This window comes from Typopeltis vanoorti, chromosome 1 (genome assembly GCF_054136105.1).
Source record: "Typopeltis vanoorti isolate ZY-2024b chromosome 1, IOZ_Tvanoo_1.0, whole genome shotgun sequence".
NCBI classification, from domain to species: Eukaryota; Metazoa; Arthropoda; class Arachnida; order Uropygi; family Thelyphonidae; genus Typopeltis; species Typopeltis vanoorti.
The window spans coordinates 184,242,713-184,265,273 of record NC_143549.1 but is presented as its reverse complement, the minus strand read 5'-3'; the positions used below and the strand labels follow the sequence as shown (position 1 = coordinate 184,265,273).

General features: G+C 36.0%; 1 protein-coding gene across 1 annotated transcript in view; it reads right to left on the bottom strand.

The window, feature by feature from the left end:
• Positions 1-9,681: 9,681 nt before the first annotated feature.
• Positions 9,682-22,561, bottom strand: part of LOC150110696 (paired mesoderm homeobox protein 2-like) — a 69,785-nt gene continuing 56,905 nt past the window's right edge. Inside the window, exon 3 of the mRNA XM_090395754.1 lies at positions 9,682-10,729. Within this exon, the coding sequence (XP_090251880.1) occupies positions 10,295-10,729 (435 nt within the window). The 3' untranslated portion in view covers positions 9,682-10,294. The remainder of the gene's footprint in view (positions 10,730-22,561) is intronic.

Below are 22,561 nucleotides of genomic sequence, written 5' to 3'. Positions count from 1 at the left end.
GTAAACTCAAGAAAATCGACCGGAGAACCTACCTTATTTCAAAGTTTAAATATATTGTGTTCGGATTAGGGACCATGAGGGGTGGCGGTACTTGTGATAGAATTGGGTACCAGTGGAGATTGAACTGCCCACTTAGTCTCCAAAAGTTAGATAGGGCTAAAACTGTCTCTCCTACTATCTATACGGGATTAAAAAGGCGTTCGCTGATTTTTTTTAGCTGAGTTCTTCTAGATGCCTTTATTATTTTGATCTTCCCCAGTTTTCTTCTTCTTCTATTTAAAATGTGCCGGTTCTCCAAAGAGCGTATGCGCGACACTCTTCCTCAGAAAATCAGCTAACACCTTTTTAATTCCCGTATGGGGAGTAGACGAGGCAGTTTTAGCCCTATCTAACTTTTGGAGAATGAGTGGGCAGTTCAATCTCCACTGGTACCCAATCAGAGATAGCTGGCCCAAGGTTATCGCTAATTAAGCGACATGCAGTGAAAAGAGATGGCTCAACAAGTGCCACCATCTCGTAGTCCCTAACCACAATATATTTAATGTCTGAAATAATGTGAGTTCTACGGTCGATTTTCTTGAGTTTACTGGACAAAAAAAAAGCCGAGTTTCCGGGAGCCAAAACCCACTTGCCCGCGCCAGAGATCAAGTAACTCGAGAATCGGTCAAAAAAAAAATCTTAGAAAAATTTCCTCTAGTCGCCGATTAGATTCGAAAGCAAGTCTTCTTTCGTGCAGTCAAGTGCTGTGGTATGCAAACGCCACATCCGCTTAGCAACATATGGCACTCACTCTTCTTTTAATACTTTTATTATTTTTTTTTTTTGTAAATCAGCAGACAAGACTTACCCTTTGCCACTTCCAGCAGTGAAAGAGCATAGCCGATAAGGTGACATATAGATCCGACAACCATAAGCTATCTTATATTTTTAATCGTAATTAATACGATGGTGGTCTAAACGTTCTCGGCCTAACAATGAAAAAACGAATTTATAATTTCAAAAGTATTTTTATTTTACAACTTAAGACTACTACATTTATTCCAGTCATGCTCCAGTGCCATTATCCTGGCTCTGTAGTGGTTCTCAGTAATATCTGCAAAAATAGATCTGCAATCACCTCTAAATTCGAAGAAAAACGATGACCAGAGGAAGTGTTCTAATTTTGGGAAGAGATAGAAGTCAGAGGGTGCCAAATCTGGGGAATAGGGTGGATGTTCCAACAATTCTTAGTGCAGATCCCATATTTTCGTTTGCTAAAACACCTTTGTGGACAGGTGCATTGTCCTGAAGAAAGATGATTTTTTCTTCTGCAAACGTGGTGTTTCCTCAAGAATTTTATCATCCAGTCTGGTTAATCAGAATAACATTCCCCAGTTATTGTTTTACCCTTTTCAATATAATTAATATAAACAAAGAGACTGTGTAGCTCAGTGGATGTGGCGTTTGCCAACCACGGCGCTTGGCCGCACGAAGGAAGACTTGGTTTCGAGTCTAGTCGGCGACTAGAGGAAATTTTTCTAAGCCTTTTTTCGACCGGTTACCGAATTAGTCGATCTCTGGCACGGGCAAGCAGGTTTTTCCTCCCGGAAACTCGGGTTTTTCGTCCTGTAAACTCAAGAAAATCGACCGTAGAACCCACATTATTTCAGACATTAAATATATTGTGTTAGGGTTAGGGACCACGAGATGGCGGCACATTTGAGCCGTCTCTCTTCACTGAGTACCGCTTAATTAGTGATAGCCTTGGGCAATCTATCTCTGATTGGTACCAGTGGAGATTGAACTGCCCACTCAGTCTCCAAAAGTTAGATAGGGCTAAATGGCCTCGCCTACTCCCATTAACGGGAATAAAAAGGCATTAGCTGATTTTTTTTTAATATAAACAAAATGCCTTTAGCATACCAAAACACCGATGCCATGACCTTTCCTGGTGAAGGAACCAACTTTGTCTTCTTTGGTGCTGAACAACTGGCTTCTGTCCACTGTTTTGACTGCTGTTTGGATTCTGGTGTGTAATGATGAATCCAAGTCTCATCCATGATAATAAATCCACGCACAAAATCAGTTCTATTCTTGTTAAACCACTCCAAGCACAGGTCAGAGATTTTTATGCGAGTGCGTTTTTGATCTGCTGTGGGCAAGCGCTGCACCCATTTTGTGCAAAGTTTTTTCATTTGCAATTCTTCATGCAAAATATATTCTACACGTTCCTTTGAAATGCCTATAGTCTCAGCAATTTCACACATGTTGACTTGCCGGTCATCCATTACCATATCATGCACTTCATCAATGATTTCTGGTGTTGTTACACTTTTTGGACGTCCTTCACGTGGATTATCTTCGCTGGTAGCCTCGAAGATGATCCACATGAATATGATCCTCGGCAGCCCATTTCTTAGTTGTCAAAAACTTTTATGAACTTCGAATGAATTTCTTTTGGCGTTAAACCTTCTTTTACAAAGAATTTTATAACCGTAAGATACTCAATTTAATCCATTTCAAGGGGTACAGACAACACTTTGGCTGCCTACAGCTGTATAAAACAAACTACTTGATAGAGTGACTTGAAATTTCACCATGGATGCTTATAACAGATGTACCAACTTAGAATAGTGTTGCCATCTATGGTCGAGGCCGAGAATTTATCACACTACCCTCGTATGTGAATATTGTGTATTGGTTTCCTACAGTTGTATTTTCTGAGTTACGGGATTAAAACTAGACATTTTCCCCCGTGAAACAATCCCAGTTGCCCGATAACTCAACCGACTCTGGACGTCCTCCGTAGCTCTCGGTTACGGGAGAAGCGGATACACGTTGATTCGAAATGGATTTTTTTGTTTGCTTTTAACTCCGCTTGTCTCCTGCTTTTAGGCGATTTATTCCGTGCACAATGGAATACTAAAGTACCTAATATATATTACCTGCTGTATTTTCATCTCATGAAATTTTAATTTACATTGAACTTGTTCTGTAAGGCCAGCATGTGCTCTGATTTGTTCAAGCATTTATTTTCTGCTTCAACTCATTTTTAGTTGTTTATGAATATTGATAATTTTGCATGACTAGTTGAGTCACTCTGTTGTATTTCTTAACATTTTTCGTTTCACTTGTCCAGTTTTTATTACATAACAGTAGCTATTATAAAAGAAATCCTCTAACATTTCATTTCCCAATGGGAGTAGGAGGCTCTCCTTTAGACCTAATTAACTTTTTAGATTACATTCTTCTTCCTTCAACCTTGACTCATTGTGAGATCAAGCTGTCAAGGAATCTAGGTGACAGAAAGTATGGCAGACAACTGCCGCCGTCTCGTAGACCTAAACCCTGATACTTGAATTGCTGTCTGTAATAGTGTAAGTTCTACGGTCAGGTTTTTTCCGACTCGGGGTTAAAACGCAGGTTGCTGGAAGAAAAAAGAAACCTACTTAACTATGACAAAGAGAGCTTAACAGGAAAAGTTGAATAAAGGCTTAGAAAAAGTTTCTCTAATTGCTTTGCAGCATGAAAATTCCCCGGGATAAACTGGAGAAAAATTCTACTGTCCACTCCCAAAGCCGGCTAACTTGGCTATGGCAGATCCTTCAACTCTTCATGTCACCGACGGGAATCGAACCTAGAACACTCCTTCCCCAGGCATATGGGTGAGAAGCGCACAGCCACTAGGCTATCCGCGCGGACTTATTTTTTTTCCAGTTATATTCTATTCATTTTATCCGTTTTAAAAGCTTAATTCCTATGTATTTCTGTATTTCTCTTTGCATTTTGCTTATTGTGTATGTAATTATTTCAATCCCAGGTTTAGACCAGGATCTTATGTTCTTTGAGAATTTATAAAATGAAACATAAATAAATCCTCTATTTTTTTTCATTCCCCAAAACTGTTTTAATCCTTGAAGGAAATGCTAAAATAAAACATAAAAAACTTGAGTTAAAAAAGAAAAAAGTTTAGGATGTTTGAAAAGTTTAAAAACTAATCAAATTAATTAAACAAAGTGGCTAAAAAATCAAAGAAAAGATTTACTAACTTCAAAATAAACTGAAAATAAGAAACAGACCTAAAAATTCTTCTTTTAATTAATAAAAAATAAAAGACATACGACTTTATTTTTGCGAAGTAAATCATATACAAATAGTGTACATTTAACATCCAACATTATTTTAAAATTGTATGTAGACATTTTGAAAATGTCAACATTTTAACCAGAGAGCGTAGGAGAATACAATCATCGTCATCGGAGTTTCCTCATCTAGCACTACTTGAAAAACATGAGCAGAGCCCAAGCATCGATATATTTGTCTTTTATTAATGCATTGGATGGGGGGGGGTTACACTGACCTGACAGCTTTCTCGAACTGGTTGATTCTCTTCCGAGACTTTTTTACAAGTAAAGGGTCTTCTCCAAAAACTAGGCGATCCCTCAGATCAGTGTAACACAATGAGTCACCAGAAGGATCAGAAGGATCATTTTACTCACTAACTCTCTATTACTCAAGGACACGCGGCAGAGATTCAACTCAGACAGGCTCACCTTACTACCGAGTAAAACCTCTCAAATTCCAGAGAAAAGCATCCACAGAAAAGGCCCGATAAAGGCCTCCACAGCGACTTGTTTAAGTAAGGGCCTTCTGGAAAAACTAGGGCGAAGATCTTCCAATCAATCAGTGACCCGAAGGTTTATTTAACTCATTACAGAGTCGTCGTTCTACTCAGTGACAGACTCACCCTACCAGTGAACAAAACAGCTCATGTCCCAGGAATAAACATTCACTGAAGCGGCCCCGATAAAGGCCACCTGAGCAACTAGTTAAGATATGACCTCATCCAAAAACTAGGGCGACCCCTCAGATCGCGCAATCAATAAGTGATTCCGAAGGATCATTTAATTCATTACTCAGAGGTGACTCTACTCATTGACAGGCTCATCCTATCACCCAGTAGAACCGCTCATATTCCACGGAAAAGCATCCACCGAGTAGAGCTACGTCAGCTGACTTACTCACATGGAAACTCAAGAGAGCAAAAACTCTTATTCAATACTAAAAAAAATCAGAGAGTTGTATTTTTCATATTTTCTCAGCTTAATAGTAATTATCAAAAGAAAGAGCCATATGGCTTCATTTCGGCTAAGTAAATTACATAGCAATAGTAGATATTTACAGTCCAACATTATTTCAAAGCCAAATATATGTAGAAATTTCGTATTTCGAAATTTTGACCACGGTTTGACCACTTATGAGAATGCAATCCTCGCCATCGAAGTTGCCCAAACTTGCACTAATTAAAAGACGTGCGCTGCCTCAGTAGTCCGTATATTCGCATTTTATTAGTACATTTCAAAAAGGTCTATGGCCTGACAGCTGTTTCTAACTGGTTATTTCTCTTAAGAGACCATACAATTCAATTGCTCAAATTAACAATTCAAAAAGCTTTTCAGTGACCTGAAACTGGATCTCTTATGAATCTTCGCGCTCTGTCCGATCAATGACCGGAACCTGAGACCAGCACAACCAAAAGCAAGTAATATCACCCAGCCAAACCTTCGCTCGGCGAGGAGGTAAATAAACTGCTAGAGTGCATCGTGCCTACCCTTCTTTTCGGAGACCAGGCAGAAATCTAAGAAAGCAAGAACTCTCATTCAATACCAAAGAAATCCGATTTCAGAGAGCTGTATTTTTCATAATTGAACTCTCAATCGGTGCTTAATAGTAATTCTCAAAATAATGACCCACACAGCCTCATTTCGGCGAGTAGAAATAGTGGATATTTAAGATTCTTGAGTGACATATCACTATTTCTATATAATTTATTTCACCGAATGAAGCCTATGGCTTTTTCTTGATAATTACTATTGCGCATCAACCAAGAGTTCACTTATGAAAAATACGACTTCTTGGTATTGGATTTCTTTAGTATCGAATAAGTGTTCTTGCTCTCTTAAACTTGACTTTTTTCGGTGGATGCTTTTCCCTGGATTATGAGCGGTTCTAATCGGTGGTAGGATGAGCCTGTCACTGAGTTGAGCCACTGCTGATTATCTTTTGAGTGATCGAGATTTAATGAGAGAAATGATGTTTTGAATCACTCATTGAGGTGGGTGATTGAGGGATCGCCCTATTTTTTGCAGATGATCCCCATTTAAACTTGAATAACTGCATTCCATTAGATGTTTATATATAGTATAACTTCTACTAAATAGCCTTTATCGGGCTCTTTGGTGGTGCCTTGCTCTGGGAGATGACTGGTTCTGCTGTCGACTTGTAGAGCTTGCTGCTTGGCTGGTGAGTTTTTGCATACCTACCATAGGTGGAGATGAGGCATTCCTAGATTTTATCTGCCAGAACCACAGCTAAGAATAAAATACCTCCTTGGTGAGGTACACTCAGAGGCGTAGCTAGAGGGGGCGGAGGGGATGGTACGCCTCGGGCGGCACTTTGAACCTTTTTGAACTTTTGTAGTTAATTCTAAAATACAGTCTCGAGAACTCATTTCCAAATATTGTAATCTACTGCGAATTTTCCTCACAATTGCTGTAAGTGTTGCTAGTTGTGAGAGAAGTTTTTCTAAATTAAAATTGATTAAGAATTATCTACATTACTATGGACTTCGCCAATGTCACGATTTTGCTAACAGAAAAGCAAGAAAATGAACATTTTAGAATGTTGGAATTAAAGTTTTACTTCAAAAATAAACATAGTGTTTTCATTTATTTCCCTATGAATGTAAAAATCTTAAGATCTGGCATAGTGGGGATGAATGTACTTTATGTCATTTTGTCGAAGTATTTTAGAATTTTTTTTCGTTATTGCATATAAGGAAGAATTACTGTGACTTGATATTCTTAATTCTTTGTCATTGCCTTGTGGTATGTGCAAGAAATTTTGGATCGTCTTGTACTTGTATCTTCTACTTGATGTCTCAGTTTCAATAACGTTGGAACTCTAGAAGAAGAAAAAAGCGACAGTTTGATTCTGAACCTATAATGGCCGCCGACTCGAGAAACTGTACAAACAAGTTGCTCAGTTAGTTTCATCATTGACATAGTGAAGTAGTATATTATCTCCATGAAATTCAAATTCAAATAAAAAAAATAACAACAACATGGAACTTACATTTCAGACAATAACAATAGTTACGGTTTCAAACACAAGAGTTGTCTACTGCACAGTTATCTACTGTACCCTTCTCTTCGAAGTCATCAGATAGTTTAACAACTCAACTACTGGTGACAACTAAGGATGGAGATTGATTGCTTACTGATTCTCAAAAGTTAGTCAAAACGGAAGGAGATCGGCTTACTTCTCTTTGGAGATAAATGTTTATGTTCATGTTTCTACTGAAGAGCAAATTATGTCTTGAGTATATTAGATGAAAAATGGCTCTAGGATGAATTGTTTTGTAAACGAATATTAACACTATAAAAGAATGCTTGCGAAACAGATTTTTTTAATAATTGTTTACATTCACTTCTTTTAATGAACTGCTGCTATTAATTTCTTTACTTTTTTAATGTGATTTTTTCCTCACTTTGGCTTGGTCAGTGTAGATACGTTATTTCCTTTTGCATAACCTGATGTTACAAGAGATCTTATTGCAACTAAAACCAATAAACCTGAAAAAGTTAGTTAGGGAGACAAAAGGCACGAGAGTGCATTGAAACGCCTAGAAAAATTTCTTAGGGAATTGTACGAGTTAGAATTTCTTAGACTAGAATCGTATGGTCTTTCTTAGGACTGAGGAAGGAAACACGAATTCTATAGGTATACACAGGTACCCTACGAGAGAAGAGTTATTGCCATGGATCACAGTTGCAAAAAAGTTGTCAGTTATAATTTAGGGGGGCCTCGCCATGGTCCTAAGATAACGTGTGTACTGTGAACACAAGGAATATAATAAGTATTTGCGGATTTTGCGAAACTCACCTAAAAATTGATGTGTATATTTGCACGTTAAGAAATGTTTAAAGAAAATATTGCGAGGTGCATTGCAAACACTAAACCTGATTCCACTTCCAATTTCAGCTTTCTAGTAATTTTCTGTTCTCCTGAAGTAGGTTGAACAGTTGCATTGCTTTTGAGGGATGGAAATAAATTTCCTGCAAAGTTTATGGAGCATGTATCGAAAAGTGCTTTTATGTTGTTTACTTTAAGAACAGAGAGAGAGCCTGAGGCGACAGAGAAGAATTTATTTACTTACATCTATATTTACTGACCGCGGTTGACTGACCAGAAAGGCCTATGGTGGTGGTATCTTGGTATGGGGGACTGTTTTCATCGACATCGCTGTCTTTTCATCTCTATTGAACACATCTTGACTGTTAATTCTTACCTGGGGATTGTTTCGCACCAGGCATCCTCATTTCGGACCACATTGTCACCCAAGTGGTGGCAATGTGGTCCGAATCATGTTGACTTTCCTAAAGGCAACGTTCCACTATCGCAAGGCTTGTATTATGAAAGCACGATTCAAGCATTCCTAATGCTCTCCTGGCCACTAAATCTCCTGATTTTAATCTCATTGAACATTTGTGGGATCATGTGGAATGCAACATACGCCGGTAGATGCCAATACCTCGCTCAGCCGTGAGAACACCTTTGGACACCTTCTGTGATCTAAAGCAACGTTCTTCAACCTTTTTACACCTGTAGACCAGGGAAAATAGGAGAAATATTTCGCGGACCGGCTGACGGCTAAGACAGAAATATAAACCAATGCAGATAGTATTTTATTTATTAAATCCAATGTTATAAAATTACAATTTTTAGCTAGTGCGACATCTGCTGCTGCTTAGAGGTTAAAAAAATTGATATACGTGACTGGAGCGTTGTTTCTGAAAGACGAAGAAATATTTGGGGAACCGTCAGGAAATTTTCGCGGCCCGGTGCCAGTCCGCAGATCACAGGTTGAAGAACAAGGGTCTAGAGGATTCGATGACAAGTCAGGTGCAAGCGGTTATTTGAGTCAAAGGAGGACCAACATCCTACTAGGCAGTAGGTAGTTATAATGTTTTGGCTCATGGGTGTATATGAATATCAGTTAATTCAATATTCATTGAATAACAAAAAAACTGTTAAGTATACTTTACTTTTATCGTTACTGCAGCTCTACTCACGTTGTGACAAACTAGTCAGTAACAGGTAACTATATTTAATGTGCATTAAGAACCAAACAACCTATGAATACTATTATTCCATATGCAGTGATGTAACAATTTAAAAGATCCTTTCGTGAAACTCGTTAAGTTGAGAAAATCTATTGAGATTCTGTGAAACACCTAAATCTGAGAAATTTGTTAAGCTGTGAAGATTTACACAAGGAGGATCTGTATAACCGTTTGTTAAATTTAGCTCAGCATTTTAACATAGCAATTGGTTCGTATTCAAATCTTTTGTCTCTCACTTTTAGCTGTTACATAAAAGCAATACAATATTGTCATCAAGAAATATAGTCCATTTTGCGCACCAAAGATGAATTGCAAATGAATTAGGCAGTTTCACTTATTATGACAGGGACTTTTTTTTATCCCTAAACTTCGTTTTTTTTTTTATGAACAACCAAATTTCTCGCTGGAGAACTCATGCCATCGATTTACATAATACTTGCAGCATGGCCTTAGTTGCTTTGATATATTACGAAAAAAATACAACAACGCTAAACACTAGAAGCACAGAAAAGAGATTATATTTACAAGAAATATTTATTTTGAAACAAATTACGTGTTCTACATTTTGGGAATAAGTTTTAATCAAAGGCCCATTCCACTATATGATAGATGTGCACTTAAAAGTCCTTAAATACATCACTGGGATGAAGAATAACATCGTGGAGAATTCAGAAATTCCGGGTATGTTATTCTTCTAAGCAGACAGTCGATTTAACAGTTGATATTCGTTAAATAAGTTTATGATTTTTATTAGGCATGTCTCTAGTTCTTCAAGTTAATGCATAGAAGGTAAAATAGTTTGGAAAGTTGCTATGAACTGTGTGTAAGCCAAGATCCTTCTTTCTTGTTGTATTTATATAAATGCTTGCAGTACATTTCCCACGGTTGGATAGTTGATTGAACAACTTCGATTTGAGAACTTTCTCAAAACTAGCGGATATTTTCGGAAAGGTAACATTTTCACGACAAAAGACAAGAAAGCAATGGCATAACGATCATACAATGAAACTCAGTAATGGGATGAAGAAACGAACGGGAGAGCGTAATAGTCTTAATGAAAACGTTCCCAAAATATCAGTCGAAGCTTTTTACGTGCGAAAAAAAAAAGTACTTAAGCCACCAGATGGAATTTATGGCATGCCAGTGAAACTATGAGACTGAAAGTCTTGTGGTCTGAATCGGAAGCTGGCTAAACTGTTTCCGATGCTATACTGAGACGCAGACTGGACAGGGGTAAATGACGACATACCAGTTTGGGAAGATGACAGCGCTACGCCACTAGATGACACCACTGCACAGGAAGAAAAATTTGACGTGGCAGCTCCAGGTGTTGTCAGTAAAGTGCTGTATGCTGGGGGAGTAGCCTTCCACGGAGATATACAGCTGTGTCCACCAACGTTGGGGGCAACGGCTGTTAGAGCTTGCACTGCGACTGCTGTCGGTCTTGGGGCAATGGGTTGCTCAATGAGTGATGCGTCAGTTGAATTACGATACAGTTGATTACGTTGAGCCAGAATGCTGCGTTCATTACGACGGAACTTTGCTCTCCTATTCTGAAACCATACCTGCAAAAATAGGAAAACATGTTTTATACTGCATGAAAATACAAATTTTGAATGAAGAAAAGGCTTCGTTAATATCAAGGGAAGGAAGAAAAGAAAACTGTTAAGACGCGTGCCGTGGACATGGATGTTTGTCTGTGAAAATAACAGTGGTGGTGATAGTGGGCGGTAGATGGCGCTGGTGTAGATGATGCTGTTCATTGTAGTTGATGGATTGAGTGGTGGAGACAGAGAGTTGTAGAGTAGGTACCCTCCCTCGATGAGGAAGGGCACCTACTCTACAACTTTGGACTTGGACTCCCTGGAGGTGTCACATAATAATAATAATAATAATAATAATAATAATAATAATAATAATAATATATGAATTTTGTAACTATGAATCTCGATCTGCAGCTAAAAGTGACTGGAATTGCGGTAGAATCAATTATGAGGTTAGTGCATTGTGTCTGTTAATTGTGTATGCTTTTGTATTTTTTTTTTCTTTCGTGCGATGAAAAAAATCCAGTTTTTTGAGAGTAAACTTCTAGTTACACATCCGGAAACGCTATACCTATCTTCAGTTGAAAATCTATAAACGTTCCTCTCAGCCTAAATGGAATTCGAATCAAGTTCTTCCCAACTGCAGATGAAAATATCATCGCTTAGTCGTTTGGATCTTTAATAGAAATTTCAGTGAACTTTTCTCAAGAAATCGAAATCCTTTAAAGTGATTGAATCGAATAAATTTTTTCAAAGACAATTTAAAGTAGACCGCCAGGTTGGCTGGATGGTTAACATATCTTCTTTACAACAGACAGGATTTAAATCCTGCCCTAGGAATGGATGTTTGTGATTGTTTGTTAGTTGGGAGAGGAACTTCATCGCTTGAATCTTTAATGGAAATTTCGTTTGGATCTTTAATAGAAATTTCAGCTTGAGGCCACCGCTCAGCTTATTTTATATAATAATTCAATATAATAATTACATAAAATTACAAAAACATATCAAATTAGTAAAAATAAAAACTTTGGCTCACCCACAGTACCAAAGTACTGGTAGGTATAAAACCATTCGTGGGTAGGAGTTACATAAAAAATAACCATTCTAAAAATTATATCATTGTCTTGGACGAAATCTGTAGTTCCATTGATCATATCAATTGATTCATGCAGTAATAACAGCAATGTTATGTAATGACAAATAATGAAAAACTTAAAAACATCAGGGGTCGGTTGCAATAATAAAGTTTCTAGTGAAATGTAAGAAGTATTGAAAATAATACATGAGATACTATCGTAGAACGTGCACTGGTCTCAGTGGTCTTGTTGATTCAAGGAGAAAAGAACTCACTTCAAATGCGGCTCTAGATTTGACTAGCAGCCTCGAGAAACGAAGTGGAAAGGAATTCGATTTATTTCAAAAATGATAGATAATTATTTGTGTGAATGACTCCAAAAAGTTGGAATGTCCATAGACTAGTTCGACTTGTGACTGTTTTCTCTCAACCTACTGACTGGTGTGGTAGCAATGCTATTTTACTATGGAATTATTATTATAGAACAAGGTTGCCTTCCTCGTCCAACAGTATTCTCTGTCTGTGTGTTCACATATTCGGTTTGCCTGTTTTGAATGACGAAAAATCCGTTTCCAGGAGAAAAGAACTCTTCACTTCTGAATGAGGCCGGCCAATTCACCTTTGATTAAAAAAGTCCTCATAGAGAGAGATTCTTTCCATTCTAGATGGGATTCTAACTCAGGTTCTTTCAACGAAAGAGCTCCGTTGAGACCCACTGAGCTACTGATGCTCTATGTGCAACTTAGTTGTTACCAAAGATCTGCATCAAGCTGGTTTCAACAAATTCATGCCGCGTTCATCCATAAACAAACACAACAAAACTTAAAAGCAAATAATGTTATTATAATTTTATTTTATATTATTATTGAAAGCAACTGCGATGCAGTTATATTCTCAGAGGATATACAATCGTCTAGAATATTTACAACGAGATTTTGAGACGTTTATGTGATGCAATTCCTAGGAAATATCTGAGAAAAATGTTGACCATCAGGAAAGTTGATGCCCTATAATTTCAGCTTGTCTGGAATTTCTTGGTTAAAAATGGAACATTATACATATAGGTCATCACTCCAAATATTCGCTGGATTTGATTTTTTTCGACTTTAATTTCCCGATTTTATTTTATTTTTATTTATTTATTTATTTATTTTTTTTTTTTTTTGAAAGGGACAGACGATAGCGGCGATGAAGTTATACCAAATTCAATACTTTTAAACATCTCCAAAACAAACTGTAATAACGTGTTTCCATAAACAGCTTTAGCTTGCATACCATGAAGCACCAAATTACGACACCCCCCAAAACTTTGATGGGCTTATAAGCTTGAAAGGGATAAAACATATATTTCATGTTCTCCAAATTGAAAGCTTGTTGCGACGACTATCCAAAAAAAATCTTAGTTAAGCTGCTGTCCATAAAGTTCTACAAACGATGATGCTTCACACTGAATTTGTTTTTTTATTCTATGTGCCATCACATGATGTATTCTTTAAAAAAAAGTGGGGACTGGAGAATTCGTTTTATGGGATATGTCTGCTGAGAATCGGTAAATGAAACGCAGTTTAGTCTTGGGAGGATCGTGGATATTTATCCATTCATCAATGAATAAATGTCTGTGTGTTCTCTGGCTGATTTGTTTATTTTGCTGAATGAAAAACTTCTGCTTTCGTATGATGCACACTAACTCATCTTCAGTTGAAAATTTCCATGCAAAGATCTTTCGTGTTCAGAGAAAATTCGAACCCAGAACTTACAACCTAAAGGCATTGATCCGACTTACCTTTACTTTTCGTTATAAATAAACTGTTTTTATTTTGAAAAGTTTATATCATTTGATTTGATTATATAATGATATTTATAATGATTTCCTTATGTTTACATTATTTCCTTCATTATTTTACATTTGCATTTTTTTACATTATTAAGGCTATGTTAACGTGCTCAAATGCCGTTATATGACACTTATACTATCAGAGGGAGGAGACTATCAATGAGTTAGGAAAAAAAAAAAAAAACCGTACGATCTCATCTGTAAGTTGATGTGATCGAATTCGTTTGCTAATTAGTTCAAATTTACCAAATGGTCAGATAATTGATAAATATCAAAAGGTAATTCTCAGTTCTAGCTTATTATTATTTTATTGGAATAATTATGTATATCAAATAGCATACTATTCCTACGCCAGCAGCATCATTATGGGTAAGTTGCAGCAGCAGCAGCATGAAACCATTTGGCACTTTAGTGTTGAGACTCGAAAAAAAAAAATTAAAAATAAAAACATGAAATTATTGGATTCAGCCAAAAAAAGACATTACAGCGATGGCCAAGTTTAGTCAGGAATTAATTTTCTTTTATTCAAATGGCCAAGAAGAGGAAATAATAATAATAATAATAATAATAATAATAATAATAATAATAATAATAATAATAATAATAATAATAATAATAATAAACTGGGGTAGATAAGATTTCAAAGTTTTAATTACAACTTATTTTTCTTTTTATAAGAAAAAATATTCATTGTGTATGTTTTTTCCTAAATCAAAACTGTAATCAATAACTAATAAACAACATTAATTTTTGGATTAAAAAATGAAAGAGAAACAACTGAGAAATAAAAAAAAAAAAAAAAAAAGGTAGCACGGAAATTTTGATGTTTTCGTGGGCCGCTGTATGGCCTTCAATGTTTTAAGACTGCGACGGCTTGAATACATCCATCGAGTTATCAACGTAATTTAGCAGATGATTTACGAATGTTTAATAATTTTGTTTCAATAAATCAATTAATTTATTAAATGGTGCTTTTGCTCGTAATTTCAGGATATGTTTTATTTTTATGAATTGGGACACATAGTAATTTTCCTGTGAAAATATGATATAAATTGACTGAAAATCTATAGATGTTTAGATTTTCCACCAATTTTGATGCAATGTTATAATCAGTTATAACTTAAAAAAAAAAAAAAACGAAAGAGGCTCTAAAACTAATTGAAAAAGTATTCTATTCAAGCCAACGATGAATGAATAATTTCATTAACCAATAATTTTGCTAGCAGTGTTATGAATTATATGAGAATTTAAATTTGTTTACAGATTCACTCAATGAAAGGAAATCAGGGGGATTGTATACAATGCGACGCTTATCGTTTATGAATTTCATAATTAATATCCAACAAATTTTAAATGTAACTTATGAATAATTCTGTATTCAAAATTTTGTGACTTTTTTCCTTAATTCACACTGATTCGAGGCAGCTAATCATTAACTTCAAATCTCATAATGCTTCGATTATGTTAATAAATTGTAAAATATCACATCAAATTACATGGTTGTTGAAGAACACACTAACCAGCAGGGATAAGGAAGTTATTGTTCCACTGTATAAGGCATTTGGACTATTGCGCACAGACCTGGTCACCTGGATTTCTTGGTGAAGAAGAAATGGTGGAGAAGATTCAGAGGCGAGTTACAAAGATTGTTACAGGTCTTTGGGATGTTCCCTACGAGGATAGATTGAAGATCTGTGGGCTCCAAAAACTAGCTGATAGACGTAGGAGAGGAGATATGATAGAGGCATATCAATTATTAAAGGGATTTTATAGGATTAATACTGACGACATTTTCAAGACCAGTGCAGGAAGGGAGAGAACGAGGGGCCATCCCTGGAGATTATGTAAGAGTGTGGTTAACAAGGGTGTTTAGGACTAGATTTTTCACTTGGAGAGTTGTGAATGGGTGGAATGCGTTGCCAGAGGTGTTTGTGAATGCTTCGTCTATGAATGAATTTAAGGAGAAGTATGATAAGCATTGCGTGAATAATGGTTAGTATGTCAATGTAGGGTCTCCCGCGTAGAGTCTTTTGACTCCATGGAGACATCGTTATAATAATAATAATAATAATAATAATAATAATAATAATAATAATAATAATAATAATAATAATAATAATAATAATAATAAACTACAGGCTGGCTAACTGCAGCGCAAAGAAAATTCCAATGTTAGAAAAGCGATAATTTTAAATATATAATTTTTAAGGAATTCATGATAGGAGAGGCCTATTTTCTTGGCCTATTCTAGGAACGAGGATAATATTTCATACAAGACACAGAGAGAGAGAGACACAGAGGTCGCAAAATCTACAACATATTAGTGTCGTGTGTGGGCGAGTTGCTGAGAAGAGAGAGAGAGAGAGAGAGAGAGAGAGAGAGAGAGATACTACTGAATATTCCGAGGCTAGAAAATACTAGGTGACGAAGGCATTCAGAAGAATAAAAGTGAATGAAGCAAAAAATAAGGAGGAAGAATTTCAATGGACTTTATTGGACTATGTGTGAATGTTGAGCAACTTCTTTTTCAGTTTCGTACAGATTAAAAGGAAAATGGGAACAAAATTATGGATACCAGTTGAGTGTTAGTGCCAATAAAAAGTACCTATTGAATAAACAAAAAAAAAAAAAAAAAAAAAACAAGGCGTAAGCCAAAAACAAATAATCTGAGATAGCAATTAGAGTAAATTCGTAAGAGGAAGAGTAACCAGTTGGCGGCTTTGGTTCTAGCACAGAGTTAACATTAACATAATTACTTGGTAACCCTAGTCTGAAAAGTTCCCGGCCTCGACCATAGATGGCAACACTATCTGCAAGATTTTTTTTTTAAGTTGGTACATCTGTCATAAGCATCCATGTGAAATTGCAAGTCATTCTATCAAGTAGTTTGTTTAATACAGCTATCTGAAGCAAAAGTGTTGTCTGCAATATCTTGAAATGGATAAAATTGAGTATCGTGCGGTTATAAAATTCTTTGTAAAAGAAGGTGTTTAACACCAAAAGAAATTCATTCGAAGTTCATAAAAGTTTATGGGCACTATTCTTCTTCTTCTTCATTTTTGACAATTCAGAAATGGACTGCCAAGTTTAAACGTGGCCGTAGCAGCCTTGAAGATGATCCAACACGAAGGACTCCCAAAAAAAGTGTAACAACTAGAAATCATTGATCAAGTGCACGATATGGTATTGGATGACCGGCGAGTCAAAGTGCGTGAAATTGCTGAGACTATACGCATTTCAAACGAACGTGTAGGATATATTTTGCACGAAGAATTGCAATTGAAAAAGCTTTGCGCAAGATGGGTGCCTCGCTTGCTAACAGCAGATCAAAAACGCACTCGCATGAAAATCTCTGAACAGTGCTTGGAGCATTTTAACAAGAATAAAACTGATTTTGTGCGTCGATTTATTACTATGGATGAGACTTGGATTCGTGAGACAAGTCAACTTCTGTCAGCAGTCAAAACTGCAGACAGAAGCTGGTTGTTCAGCACCAAAGAAGACAAGATCATGCCATCGGTGTTTTGGGATGCTAAAGGCCTTTTGTTTATTAATTATCTTGAAAAGGATAAAACAATAACCGGGGAATGTTATTCCGATCTTTTAACCAGACTAGAAGAAAAAATTCATGAGAAAAGACGTTTGCAGAATAAAAAAATCATCTTTCATCAAGACAATGCACCTGCCCACAAAGGTGTTTTGGCAATGGGAAAATTAAGGGGTATGCACTATGAATTGTTGAAACATCCACCTAATACCCCAGATTTGGCTCCCTCTGACTTCTATTTCTTCCCAAAACTAAAACTCTTCCTCGCTGGTCAGCGTTTTTCTTCGAATCAAGAGGTGATTGCATCTGTAGAGGGGTATTTTGCAGATCTTACTGAGAACCCCTACAGGGACGGGATGATGGCGCTGGAGCATCGCTGGAATAAATGTATTAGTCTTAAGAGAGATTATTGAAAAATAAAAATAATTTTGAAATTATGAATTCGTTTTTTTATTGTTAGGCCGAGAAGTTTTCATGCCACCCTCGTAGTATATTTTCAACTGGGGAAAAAAAAATCTAATTTAGTGAATCGTATTTAACACCCGTCGTCTAATAAGATCCATTTTGAAAAGTGGTTTGTTTGTTTACTCTGTGTTGGTGTAAGATGTATCTAACTCGTCTTTAGTTATAATTTTTTCCGTATCATAAAAATGCTTCTATCTTTTATTAACCCTACATTCGACGAGTTCTTCTTATATAGGTTTACTTCATGCAATTATCTAAATATGTCTTTAAAATCAATTCACAGTTCAAAAATTCTTACTGGTGAATACAAAAACACTTCGATGTAATAATCATCCAATAAAACCCCCCAATGAATGATCTTACGGTAACAACGAAACTTTTTGTATAGAGGAAATAGGCTAAAATATTATGAACAGCATTTGGATAATTCTTTGCTAGTAGATGAATTTGTTTGTGATTTATTTATTCATTTGCCAGTGTGATATCATTTGTCGATTGGGGGGAAAAATGAACAAAAGAAGACGAAGAAAATACTTCTACGGAATAAAGGAAGCCTAAAATAGTTTGAAAAAGTTCCATGTTTGTTTGTTTAAAGCAGAGAATTTCCAGATTATGTCACACTTAGCCCATCGAACCCACTGTTATATCGTGTATAGTCAAGCAATCTTTCATGGGCACATTCCCAATATATATATATATATATATATATATATATATATATATATATATATATATATATATATATATATATATATATATATATATATATATATATATATATTAATATGGGTCAAAAATCATATAAAAACATGTGAATTTAGAGCTTAATTATTACTCTCGGATAAGGGGTGGGAGTCAAAGATTTAGATCGAAACATAGCGGCCTTCCGAGTCAAATTGAGAAGCCACCATGCAAACTTCCTTGGTAGATCCAACAATGCAAATCTGTAGACCTAGCAGACGAACAGATATTCGACTTTGTATAAGGTTTACTAATGAAACTGATCTATTAACAATTTTGTACGAGAGAAAATTATTCACTGACATGCCTCATCTACGATACCAATTAACTGCTATATTTTCTTGGCTGCTTTATAGCCTCAATTTAATTCGTCGTCCTTCTAAGATGTACTAATAGCAACAGACACTAAAGACGTAAATCGTCTCGATGCATCAACAGAAAACATAGCGTCTTCATTCTTCGTCAGTCTTCAGCATCTCGATCACTGCGGCACCCTTCGGCGTCGTAGTATCGGTCGTCCGCTTCCAACAACGTAGGTGTGAAAGCCTCCGACAATCGGCACGTCTTATCAAGAGAGTCAGAACTGTTTCCCTTGTTCCCTTCTGTAATCGGAGCTCCTGGATTTGCGAAGCACTTTGAATCCCCTTAAACGCGTAAACGATATTCGCCTCACTGATATCCCCCCCCCCTCCATCCTCCTCTTCTTAACCTCTCTTTTCATCCGTCAAGCTGGTGCCATTTCGGAATGCCAGTGTGCGCTCTTGTGCCTCGACCAACCCCGGAAGTACTGGGGTTCTCTCCCGCCGAGCAAACTCCGCGGGAACGTGGTCCTTTTCCAACAACGAAGGTCCGCGCCAGCACTCTTGCGTAGTTCGGTAGAGATAAGAAAGGACTGCGCGTTCAACCGACAATCACTAATTGACAGGTACACAAATGTCGGTGTTGTGTGCAGCCGTCAGGTGGCATCAACAAGGACAGTAGATGTCAGATAAACATGATATGTCACATGGCGTGTGCGAAGTGACGGGAAGCATCACCTGTGCTCGGAAAAATTTATGACGATTGGGACCATGATGGAAAATCTAATTACAGAATTTGGAACATAAACTTCCGTGATCATGCAAAAAAAAAAAAAAAAAACCCTTATCACTCACTTCCTCTACATCTATTTGATGTCTTTCGTACATCAACTACATGAAGCTATATTTGGTATTTTCATTATTTTATAATAAGCTTCATAAAAAAGAATAATAATATCATTTTAAGTTATTTAATGTACAGGATGTTTTAAACAGCATGTATATATATTTTAAAAATGTATACATTTTGAAATATATGAAATATATATTAATTATAAATACATGAAATATACATATGAAATATACATTTTGAAATATACATAAATTATATATAATATATATATATATATATATATATAGTTCATGAAATATACAAAAATTATATATATATACATATACATATTCATGAAATATATTTCATGAAATTATGGTTCATGAAATATACACTTTAATCATGTATATTTCATGAACAACATATACAATTTTAATTTTATTTATCATATTTTAAAGTTAAGAGGTGGAGAATTTTTTTCCCAATGGAGTATACGTCACATTTCACTCTTTACAAGGATATCAGTTTACCTGGAATCACTGTGTATATGAGAATCTCTTCACGTGGACCTTATCTACTGGTATTGTGAATGGCGAAAATTATCATCAAATGTTGACAGATCATGCTGTGCCAAATATCAGAAAGATGTTTATAGATACATTGGCGTTTTATCAACAAGATGATGCACCATCACATTATCAAACAGCAGTGCAGGATTATTTCGACAATCCAGCAGTGAATTTCCTGATCACTGGATAGGTCTCATCCCTCTGGATGTCAGATCAGTTGATGAGAGATATCGCTCGTGGATTCATGCTAATAGTGGGCATGTTGAACATTTCAACTAGATTTATGTTATAAAAAGATTCTCTCTTTCTCTCTCTCTCTCTCTCTCTCTTAGCTTTAAAATGTGGCAAAGAAAATTTAAATTGTATCTGTTGCTCATGAAATGTAATTTTTTAAAAGTGTGTCTTCCGTTTCTTATATCATACAACAAAAAGCCCATACGATGTTCAAATAGTTACTGAAGTAATCAGCACATCATTAAGTACCCTGTCCAAGGCTTTATTTTAGCCATAGATACACCAGTTGCTGCACTGTAATGTCTACCTTTTCTTGATGATTCACAAAACTTTTAATTCTGCATGGTTGTAGAGATGTTTTTATGAAAACTTGTGTAGTTTTTAAGGCCAGAAAGATAAACCAAAAAAAGTCCCAACGCTTCCTTATTTTTATTTCACAATGTTAATTACACGATAAACTTAAAGAAACAAAAATTAAAACTTTTTTTGATTTTTGTTTCTTGCTTATGAACTTTGTGCAACAAAAATAAGTAAACGTGGGCTGTTCTCTTTTATTGGTTTAGTAAACTTATAGTTCCGTTTTTAATATTGCTGTAGGATGCTAAAAAAGTAATCTACTGATAATTTCTAAGTTTTCGCATAGCAGAGAATGATATCACTTCGGTCTTCTACTGCTTTTCCTTTTTATCAATGACGTTTTTCTGCCCTTCCAACATGCAATATCCAATTGCTAATCCCTAATGATGATCGTTGATTTTTGACAAGCCGAAAGTTTTTCATGAATGCAGGTATTTGGAAAAGTATCTTTTTTATGACTCCCATCCACAAAAGGTTGCAGACGTATAGTATATGAGTACTTGAATGATTACGTGAATTTTTTTTTTTTGTTGTTGTTATTATTATTTTATTTTATGTTTAGACAATCAGGAAACCATGCTCTAGAGACCGAACATGGTATTAAACCAATTTAGGCCTCCAATAAGTAGTGCAGTGTCTCACACTGTCGATGAAATTCATCTGTTACCTAAAGGCATTCACAAGGCAAATTATTCGCAATTAAGATGGGGGGGGGGGGAATGTTTTCCACGTGGCCTGAGTTGTTTTTTGACCCATGAGTACTTAGTTAAAACTTGGTGTTCTCTTTGACATGCCCTTCCAGCCTAATATTGATATGATTTATGTGATAAAATATTCAAATCTCTGGGACTGATTCTTTAGGAGTACTAAATACTTCAAAACTGCCTTTAAAAAATCTGTTATTTCTCATTTGTCAGAACCATCTTGAGTTTTTTTTTTTTTTACTCTGGTTTAGTCACTGTATTTCGAAACTTATTCGGATAAAGCTGAAAAAAATGTTTTCCATATGGCCTGAGTTGGTTCTTGGACCTAAGGACTTAATTAAGCATTGATTAACTTCGATGTTCTTTTCGATCGGAATAATTTTCGTGCTAATTCTGAAATGCCAAACATTCTAGTAGCTGGAAATGACCTTTTGATATCTTAAATATTTCTTTGACCTCTCTCTCTCTCTCTCTCTCTCTCACACACACACACACACACACACACACACACACACACACACACACACACACACACACACACACACACACACTGGCTGAAAATGTTCTTCCATAAAATATAACTGCACGAAATTCTAATGGCATATCATTATTTATGTATCATTATATCATTATGTCTTCAGGTGATATGCATTTCGCTTTCCAAACATGAAACTTCCGATATGTGACCACCACATCCTGTAGTGATGGTCTCATATCGGAAGTTATATGTTTGTTCTCTAGAACAGCGCTTCTTAAACTTTTTCCACTCGCAACCCCTTTTCACCAGAGAAATTTTTACGCGACCCAATTTGGGGTCTCGACCCACAGGTTAAGAAGCTCTGCTATAGAGCAGCGCTTCTCAAACTGTGGGCCGCAGCCCCCTTGGGGGCCGTAGGTTTTGTTGAGGGGTGGGGGGGCGTGAAATAATGAAAACAAATTTAAATGTTTTAAGACTAAGTAATTTTTTTTATTTTAAAAGAAACGTATTTAACTTTTATTATTTATTATTTCTTTTTTGTTATTTTTTATATTTTAATGGAAAAATTCACGCATTGGTGTTGGTTCACAAACTTTGCTTCCTGCGTATTTCGTCGCTTAATGAATATTAGTAAATATTGCTTATTCATATGTTTCATTTCAAGCAGTGGTTAATTGTATTTACTTCGAATGCTCTCTAGGGGAGCTCCAAATCTTCC